The 9,743-nt window shown below is 50.0% G+C and overlaps 1 protein-coding gene across 1 annotated transcript in view; it reads left to right on the forward strand.

The window, feature by feature from the left end:
* Nucleotides 1–3,896, forward strand: part of LOC104859308 — an 8,421-nt gene extending 4,525 nt beyond the window's left edge. The window contains exons 5-6 of the mRNA XM_019206854.1: nucleotides 800–1,046; nucleotides 3,674–3,896. Coding sequence (XP_019062399.1) covers nucleotides 800–1,046; nucleotides 3,674–3,896 — 470 coding nt within the window. The remainder of the gene's footprint in view (nucleotides 1–799; nucleotides 1,047–3,673) is intronic.
* The last annotated feature ends 5,847 nt before the right edge of the window (nucleotides 3,897–9,743 follow it).

Here is a 9,743-nt window from a genome sequence, read left to right on the forward strand (position 1 = left end):
CTCGCACGAGGAGGGCAGCTGGAGGCGTCAGGACCGCGCCCAGGGCAGGGCCTTCCTCCTGCAGGGGCGGCGTCCACCCGGGCTTCCGAAAAAGGAAGCGAACAAGCGGCTGCCGTCCTCGGGCCTCACGTCCCTGCTGACCTCCGTCTGCTTTTCAAGTTTTCACTGTTTTGGTTTCCGGATGATCCGGCTAGGGGAGGGGTGCAGTTTTCAGGACCCTGGAATCGGCGGGCAGCGGAAAGACCAGAAAAAAGAACCTCGGAAAGCCGACGTCTTGGGTCACCTTTGCCGGGGCTCTCTTATCTTGGGCAAGTATGACCCTCTTGGGCTCAGTTTCCCCATCCGTGAAATGTGAGCCAAAGTCTGGCCTTTCTGATTCACTGGATTTTCCACTACTTCAGTTAAGGACACCGATCTTTCTGGTAGATTGCTATTATCTGTTTCTCAGCTTTTAAGTAAGGAGCTACATACAAATCCCAGGTGAAAGAAGTTGTTTGGAAGAACAAACCTCAGAAAACCAGAGTCCAGAGCTCTTCCCATTTTTAGCACCTTGTCTAGGAGGCAGGAATGCTCTGCCTTCCCCTGCGAGGCGGGGCTGAGCCCTGGGGAACGAACGTAACTGAACCGTCATAGCTTGCAACCCATCCTGAGCGCGTTGTGTGTCTACTAAACATTTTCGTATCTCCTTGTTCAACACGTTCCCAGGCTGGTACCCACAGCCCCTTTGTGAAGAACAATTACTGAAGCACGATCTGTGAATTGGCGCGTCTTGGTGAGAAAGAACCCTTCTTTATTGTAGTTCTGGGCGCTAGAGGGCCAGGAGGCGGCAGTAGAAGCGGGCGGACCGGTGCGCTGGCCTTGGTGCTGAAGGTGGAGGCTGTGCCTCTGGAGCGACCTCGGTCAACCCCGGACCATCTGCAGAGGAAATTTCCCCAGCCTCTCTGGCCACCTGCCCTGGGTGAATCTCTCCCGCTCCTCCCCTCCCCTCTCCAAGTGAGAAATACCTGCCGAAGCGTTCTGCCCGGACGACGGCCTTTCTCTCTGGGGTAAGATGCAATCTCAGTTGTTTTAGCTTGCATTTATCGAACAGGCAGTGATGTCGAGCATTTCTCCATGTATTTATCAGCCATCTGTACATCTTCCGTTTTAGCTTGGCCATTTTTTAGTGGGTCTTTTATAGTAAGGGGTCTTTTTTCTTTATTTCTCTAGATATGAGCCCTCTGTCTGAGGAATTGGTGGCAAAAAAATCATTCCCATTCTTCAGGTTGTCTTTTCACTCTGTTGATTGTTTCTTTTGCTATGCAGGAGACTTTTAATTTGACATGATCCCATTTGTTGATTTTTTGGAACTATTTCCTGTGTGACACCATCATTAAGAAATCATAAATATGAAGAGGCTTCAGGAAAAGAATGCTTCTGTATTGTTGGGGGGAAGTTAGCTAGTTATAACCACTGTGGAAATCGGTATGGAGGTGCCAGTAACCCTTTCCAGGTGAGACTGAAGAAGCCAATGCTCAGCCTTCTGATGACAACATTTAATGCCTAAGAATGGCTGAAGTGTAGCAATTCCAGGCTAAGCGACAGCCCGAGTGAAGGCACGACTTGGGGTAACTGCCTCTCCCATTACATCCTGTAAATGCCGCATCTTCAAAATACACCCAGAAGTCAATATTCTGAATATTTTCCTCCTCTTTCTCTTCCTCAATTCTGTCACCACTGGGGGAGACGAGGGGACCTCAGGAGAAAAGGCAGTGCTTCCTAGATTTGCTATGTGCAGTGCATGGAAGATCTCTACTGAACCCTTGTCATGGGAGAGTTGGTGTGCTCACGATGTCCCTTCAAAGCAGGCATTCATAATTCCATTTTACAACAAAGACTCGAAAACTTTGAATCATGTAGAGATGCACTGGTTACTTGGAAGCTTTTTAATTCCTTAGAGACTCTTACTAGGTGACCTAAATATACCTGTTTTTGGTTATCCAGAAACAACCAACAGGAGATGGCTGGATAACAGACAGATGGGTGCATGGATGGATGGACAGATAGATAAATAGACCAACAAATGGTGATATAGTGGTGGTTCTGGCTCCTATGGTTATAGAGACTGAAAAGTCCCATGCAGGATCCATGCAGGCCAAAGACCCCAGGACATCAGCATGACTCGGTGCAGGTTTGAAGGTCTTAGAACCAAGGAAGTCGGTGGAGAACTCTCGGTCCAGGACTTAGGCTGGGAACCGAGGCCTCTGGTGTGGAGTCCTGGAGTTCAAAGTCCAGGGAACCTAGTATTCTGATGTCTAAGAACCGGCAAAGGAGGGTGTGGCGTTCCCAGCGTTTTTTTCTGTATTTGTTCTCTCTGCACCCCATCTCCATTGGATGGTGCCTACTCACATTGGGAGCAGATCTTCACTCAGTACATTGACTCATGCATTAATTTCCTCACAGACACACTTTAAGTAATGCTATTGGGTCTCCATTGTTCCTTACTTCAGTTAACATAACACCCAGGAACAGTGTAACAATTCCAGCAGCAGTATCACACCCAGTAACATTGTAACATCCAAGCTATGCATTTTGGAGCAAAAGGGCACAAAGAGGCACAGACTATTTTAGCGGATCCTTGGTCCGGAGCAACAGTTTGAGAAGAGCTGTACTCCGTGGACTAGCCCAACTGGCCTGGTTCTGCCAAGAGCTATTCCCCTCAGATCAAGGGCAGACCTGTCTGAACTAGCTTTTCTTTCTTTCTCTAAACTTTCTTTCCTTTTCTTTTCTTTTTCCAACACTGGGGGTTAAATTCAAGGCCATCACACTGCGCTATCCCCAGCCCTTTTTCCTTCCTTCTTTCTCTCCCTTTGTCTCTCTCGCTCTTGCTCTCACTCTTTCTTCCTTTCTTCCTTTTACTTTGAGACCAGATCTTGCTAAGTTTTGAAGTTGTCCAGGCTGGGCTAGAATTTGTAATCTTTGTGCCTCATTACACAAAAACATTACAGGCATGCAAGGTAGTGCATATCTAAGGAAATCATTTGACATGTAGAAAAGACCTACAAAAAAGTTCTGCCATGATGCTATTTACAAATTGAAAAAGAATAACCTATATGCTGTTTAAGTGGTCATTAAAATAACCCATCAAGCACGGTTACGCATGCCTGTAGTCTCAGCTACTGAGGAGATCAAGGCAGAAAGATTGCTTAAGTTTTTGAATTCAGAACTATCCTGGGCAATGTAGTGAGACCTAGCCTCAAAGGAAACTCATGCAGAAGGCTTGAAATAACTTTGAAGATGCTTAAAATCCATCATAGAAAAATGTCTGCCAGTATTTGGCTTTGGGAGAAAGAATTAGACGTAAATTTCCTCCACTTTTCTACTTTTTTCAAATATTCTCTGCGCTCATGAAGATAATTTATGATGGAAAATCATAAAATAAAACTTTAAATATAAGGAATTTGTTTGTAGGGCAACAGACCTAAATAACAATTTTTTTTAATTTTAAAATTGTGAAATATAAAAATGTGTAAAATACACAACTCAGGGATTTATCACAACAGCACCAAAGGAAAAACAAAATACAAAACCCAGTCACAGCCAGAGCTCAGACAAAAATGTTGTCTGCTAAGTCTAAAAGCTTAAACATTACACTATCATCTACTTTTTGAGCTTTATGTACATGGAATCATAGAACATTCTGCTTTTCTACCCCCTCCTTAATTCAACACCATAAACCCACAGAACTGAAAGACACTCAGAAGCAACAGTTTGGCAAAAGACAGGCAGAGTTTAACTGTGAACGTGGACTACACCCATGCTGTTACACACGGCAAAGCTCGTTCACTGCACGGTACGAACACACCGCCGTCTCAGAAGTTTCCGGTCTGGCTGGCAGTGAATACTCCAGGGCGTGAGCGCAGACATTCTGGGGCGGAGCGTAGGACTGACCCTCCTGGGCCCAGGCTGTGCTTATCTTGAACTTAGTAGACTTATGCCAAACTCTTTCCCACAGTGATCCTGGACGTTTCCACTCCCACGAGCAGGAATCTTGTGCTTAACTCTGCTTAGTGTGAGTGCATACGGCCCATGGAAGGAGAGTCCAGGGGATTTGCTTTCAGCCTTTTCTTCGCAGGGACAGCCTGGGGGAGTCTGTCAGGCTGTGGGATCACTGCTCATGGTGCAGGCTGCCCTCGAAGTGAATCCTCCAGTGTGGTGAGGACCCACCACCCACGGACCGGAAAGACACTCAGAAAGAACAGGCGGTCAGAGAGCCTGAGGCATCAAGTTCCAGCTGTCATGGCTCGACAAAGGTGAAACAGCTCTCTGTAATTCTTGAGCTAGGGCCTTCAGGAAGCTGTAGGGGCTCTGCTGGGTACAGATTGAATATTCCACTATGAAAATCCAGAGTGCTTCGGAATCTGAAATTTTCTGAATGTCGGCATTGGTGCCACAGGTGGAAAATTCCGCACCTCACCTCCCGTGGTCACGGCCACAATGCAGGTGCACTAAACATGCTGGGTGACATCACCTGCAGCCTATGTGTCCCAGGTACAGTATACATAAAACACGAAGGTTCAGACTTGGGTCCCAGTCCTCAGACATCTCACTATGTGTACACAAAGACTCCTAAATCCAAAATACATCCAAAAGGCAGATTCTTCCAGTCCCAAGCCTTTCAGGTAATGGTTACTCAATCTCTATTTTAAATACTAAAAACACAGAGGAATCAAACATTTACTTCAGATGGACTGCGCAGAATTTCTGAAGTTTCCTGGCTTTGTTTTTGCCTGGAATTCTGTGCATTTCTGGTGAGAACCCTGGCTACTTCACCCTAGTCACCAGCTTTGGCTGGAAGCCATGTGTATCTCTATCTATAAAAACTTGGAAATTTAGTTTGAAATTGACACGTGTGGTCGTGAAAGGCTGGAAGCACTGAAGGGTTATCGGGCAGAACACAAGTCCTCCTGTCCACCCCTAAAATGCTCACAACCACCTGCTCCATACTGACTTCTAGACCATTCTGTGCTTCCGGGGTGGGGGTTGACGCTGAAGTTCCACACAGGATTTTACCCCTGTTTTTAAAAACGGGTAAAGTGCTCAGCGGAATCTGGCAAACCTGCTACCTGGGTTAAAAGCAAGGTCACGGAAACAGTTTATGCTAGCTTTTTAGGAATACATCTCAGAAGGCAGGATGGATACAGCAGATGATAGGAAACAAGACTCTGTTCACTGGTGGCTTAAAACACCACCTTTCAGTTCTGTAGATCAAACATCCAGCACAGGACTCACTAGACCAAGATCCAGGCATCCGCAGGGCTGCGATCTTCTCTGGAGGTGCCAGGGGTGGTCCTACTTGAGCAGGCTGCGACTCCACTGTGGTTTGAAAGTTAGTGGCAGCCGAATTTGCTGCAACTTAATTCCCAATGGGATGGGGTTAGGAGACACTTGAGGAAGTGATTTTTGTCATGAGGGTGAGGCCCTTTGTAATGGGATTAGTGCCCACTGAACAGATGTTTCCTCCTCCCCCATGTAAGACCCAGCATTGGCCCCTTCCCTTCTACCAATGAGGATGAGCAAGACAATGCCATCTCGGAAAGAAAACAAGTCTCAAGTCCACTGGTGCCTTGAGCTCGGACTTCCTGGTCGCTGAAACTGAGAAATGTTAATTATACTGGTCAATTGCCCCATCTTCAGTGTTTTGCTGCAACAGCAAGAGCAGATGAACAGACCCTCCATCTTCAAAGCTAGTGACAGTAAATCTCTCTGACCATTTCCCCCCAGTTATACCTCCTCCTCTTCCCTCTTCCACTTTGGAGGATGCTGTGGTTGCTTTGGAGAGTTTCTATCTGGAGGTCAGGTGATTAGCAACTTGAATTTCACCTCGGACCTAGAAGGTACACATGCTCCAGAGAGTCGGGTGTGGATAAATTTGGGGGGTCATTATTCTGCCTACCCAGGCTCTGGGTTGCAAAACAGCTGGCTGGTGAGCCATGAGGCTGCACAAAGAGGGAGAGACTGTGGGTGCAAGGGAGAAACACAGCAGGCCAAGTGCTTTCTCCCAGCAAGGCAGGAGGCGTGGTTACATTTCTGTCTGGAACGCGGCCTCCCCGGGTTTCCTGAAGAGCCTGTCATCCTCCAGTTTCAGACGGCAGCCTGTCTAGTTCCAGAGACACTGATCTATGGAGTGCTGCTCAGTGGTGGATTTGAGCCCCTCTCCCCTTGCTTCTCCTCCTGTCGGGCTGGTGCTCACGGCTGTGGAGGTGCCTGGCCCAAAGGTGAGGAGCCTGACCGACCGGTGTCTGCTGTCCTCAAAGTCTGCCTCTCCCTCATTATCGCTGGGAGCTGAGCTCTAGCAAGAAATATGCAGTTTAAACCAATTTCTAACGTGTGGTCCTCTCTGAGCAACACCTGTAAGACGCTTTATCTGCCTTACTGAAACACGATCTCCCATATTTAGGTTTATCTTCTAACACAAAAATTCACGCCAGAAAATTCTTCAGTTTGTCAGTAAACCTTTTCTGTCTTGAGAATTTGACTTGCACCCTCCTTTCTGTGAGTTAGAAGTGTTTAAACAATTTGATTTAAATTAAAGGAGTAATTATTGAATTATTATTTAAATAACAACTGTTTTCTTTCTGACAGGGGCCTCAACGTAAAAATAAAAATTGAGTCAGAACCATAGTAACCCTTCCCAAGGCTCAAATTTTTCTTTCCGTCTTCAGGTTATTTTTTAGTGAGAAATGCAGAGCAGGGCAGAGAGTACAGGTGACGTCACAGCAGCTCCGAGGACCAGAGGCTGCCCCGGTGAGGGGGAGACGTGCCGGGAGGTGTTCAGAAACTGCTCCTTTCACTGTTTTACTTTTCTTCTTTGCACACCCATTTGGTCCCAGCCCCCCAGCCCACTCCTTTCCTGGTGTGCTCCCGGCTGGGCCGTGCAGCCACCCAGACAGGTCCCCATGCCGGGCCGTAGCTCCCAGGCAGCTGACCCCAAAGCCTGAGGACAGACAGACACAGCCAGTGTGGACCCTGCCAGGGACTGCTGTCACCACGTTTATTTCTCCAACCACTGTATTCCCAGCTTGCTGTCTCTGCTCCTCAGGGCCCTGCGTGTGGATGCTCCCCCCCCACCCCCAGGCCACGGGAAGGAAGTAAAATCTCAAAAGGTCCAATTCAGCACCCTGTGCTCTCCCACCGTCCTCTGAGCCCAGGGTAGTGTGGGTTCTCAGGGTGCGGCAGCTGCATCCTCCATGGAGCTGTGACGTGGCCCCTTGGTTTCGTCCCGCGGTTCAGCTGCTGATGACCTGTGAACTCACATCCGGCCCACACACGCGTTCCACAGCATTTACCATGTCCCTCATCACTGTCCCCCAAAGAACCCCCGTCCTTAGCTGTCACTCCCGGCTTCTCTCCTACCAGCTCCAGAAGCCACTAACCTACTTTCTATGCCCACAGGTTTGTCTGTCCTGGAGACTTCATGCAGCTGGCCTCACACAGCCGGAAGGAAGTGGCTTCTTCCCCTCGGCTGGCACAGGACACCTGTCGACCATTACTCATTTCCTGCCACAGAACCTCCCACTGTGCGTGGGGACCACGGAAGCTGGCGGACGTCCAGGTTTTTTCCACATTCCAGCAGTGGAGGCCACTTTGCTAGGAACACGGCGCAGGTCTTCGTGTGAGCATACGTTTTGTTTGGGGCCTACGCCGCGGACTGGCACGCGTGCGTACGCCTGTGCCGGCCGTGTGGGGAACGGCCACTCTGCCGTCGCCATGGCATTTGTCCTCCCACTGGCAGTGCCACCTTTCCGGTGCCTCCACACCCTCACCAACACGAGGCTGGTGTCTGAAGTTTTACAGCTGTCGGGAGTGCGAGGTGCGACCTCACCACGTTTTGATTTGCACCTCCTCGGAGGCTCGGGATGGCCAGCCCCTCTCCTGTGCTCACCGGCCATGCGCAAGGTGATCGAGAGAAATGTCTGTTCAGTTTGCCCCTTTGAAAACGGGATTGTCTCCTTAGAACAAAGATTTTCTCCTGTTTTCGTGGGCGGTCTTCGCTGTTTCCTAATAAGAACCTTTGAAACAAATGCTTTAAGGTGTGTGATGCCCAAGTTCTTTCTTCTCTTGTCACATGTGCTTTGGTGTCACCCTGAGGAGCCTTTCCTGGGGTTGTGAGTTGTCTGGAGCCCTCTGCCCCTTGATTAGATTTTCTCTCCTCCACCCCGCAGCCCCCTCCAGTGTGCTGAGCAGGCAGCGTCTGTCTGTCCTGTGGACATGGCGCGAACAGCAGGACCAAGGACACAGGCCTCCCTCCCCGGCAGTTAAATGACACCACGGGACCAGGGTCCCCATGCCCAAGTTTTCTTCTCTTGTCACATGTGCTTTGGTGTCACCCTGAGGAGCCTTTCCTGGGGTTGTGAGTTGTCTGGAGCCCTCTGCCCCCTGATTAGATTTTCTCTCCTCCACCCCGCAGCCCCCTCCAGTGTGCTGAGCAGGCAGCGTCTGTCTGTCCTGTGGACATGGCGCGAACAGCAGGACCAAGGACACAGGCCTCCCTCCCCGGCAGTTAAATGACACCACGGGACCAGGGTCCCCAGAGGTGGGGCGCAGGGCCATGCAGCCCCTCTGGCCTCAGCCTGAAGCCTGGACCCGTGCTGCCCACACAAGGTGCCTGAGGAGAGGGGCTGTCCGGGGCTCTGGCCTCCACCAGCAGGGAGGGAGCCGCTGCTTTTGAAAACCTTCCAAAGGACGAGGCCGTGTCCTGGCCTTACTCATCGGGCTGAATGTCTGCACTCGGCATCAGCCCTCAGGCTCCAACCCCAGGCCTGGTTCACCCTGCTCAGGGCTGCGGGCAGGTGACTTAGTCCGCCTCACTCAGCACTTCATTTCCCTGAATTTTCAGTGCTTTCCCCCATTCCTGGGGATGGAACACAGCGCCTCACGTGAGGGAGGCAAACACTCCCCTTGGAGCTACGCGCCCAGCCCTTCATTTGGAGACGGAGTCCTGCTAAGTCGTCCAGGTTGGCCCCCAGCTCGCCATCTTCCGGCCCCAGCCTCCCTAGCTAAGTCCTCAGAGGCTGGTGCATGCTGTTAGTACTTCCTGGCTCTTAGTTCTTATTCTTTTATACTGTGTGCATAGACACTCATCTCATAAACGGCGACTGACTGCGAAGTCTATGGGTCCTCCTGAGTCTGTGGACTCCCCTTCCTGTTTGGTTCTGGGGCTGTGGAGGAAACAGCACAACATCCCGTCCTCCGGCAGCTGAAGTGTAACAGGAAGTTGGAGTCCGCGGTGGAATCGCACTGACTGCGGCCTCACGTTTCCGAGGAGGCGTGGCAGAGAGGACCCAGGCTGCGGTCGGGAAGCTGAGGGTGGGGCTGAAAAGAGGGCGAATGAGACCACGCTGGGGTTCAGATGCTGTTTACTTTTCAGCAGTTCCTGGGCTATGGATTGGCCGGTCAGAGAAAGTACCAGTGGGTGGTACACAGAGACCCCTGGGTGTCAAGTTGGACAGTGGGAGACATTCGTCCATCTAGGAAGTTCATTTAATTTATTTTCTTTTTCTTTCTTTCTTTTCTTTTCTTTCTTTCTTTCTTCCTTCCTTCCTTCCTTCCTTCCTTCCTTCCTTCCTCCCTTCCTTCCTTCTCTGGTGGTACTGGAGATTTAACCCAGGGCTTTTGCACCGAGCTACATCTCCAGCTTTCATCCATTCATTTAGAAACAGGGTCTTACCATGTTGCCAAATTGCCAAGGCTGAGCTTGAACT

Source organism: Fukomys damarensis, unplaced genomic scaffold (assembly GCF_012274545.1).
Source record: "Fukomys damarensis isolate Sample0158 unplaced genomic scaffold, DMR_v1.0_HiC HiC_scaffold_37, whole genome shotgun sequence".
Taxonomy (NCBI): domain Eukaryota; kingdom Metazoa; phylum Chordata; class Mammalia; order Rodentia; family Bathyergidae; genus Fukomys; species Fukomys damarensis.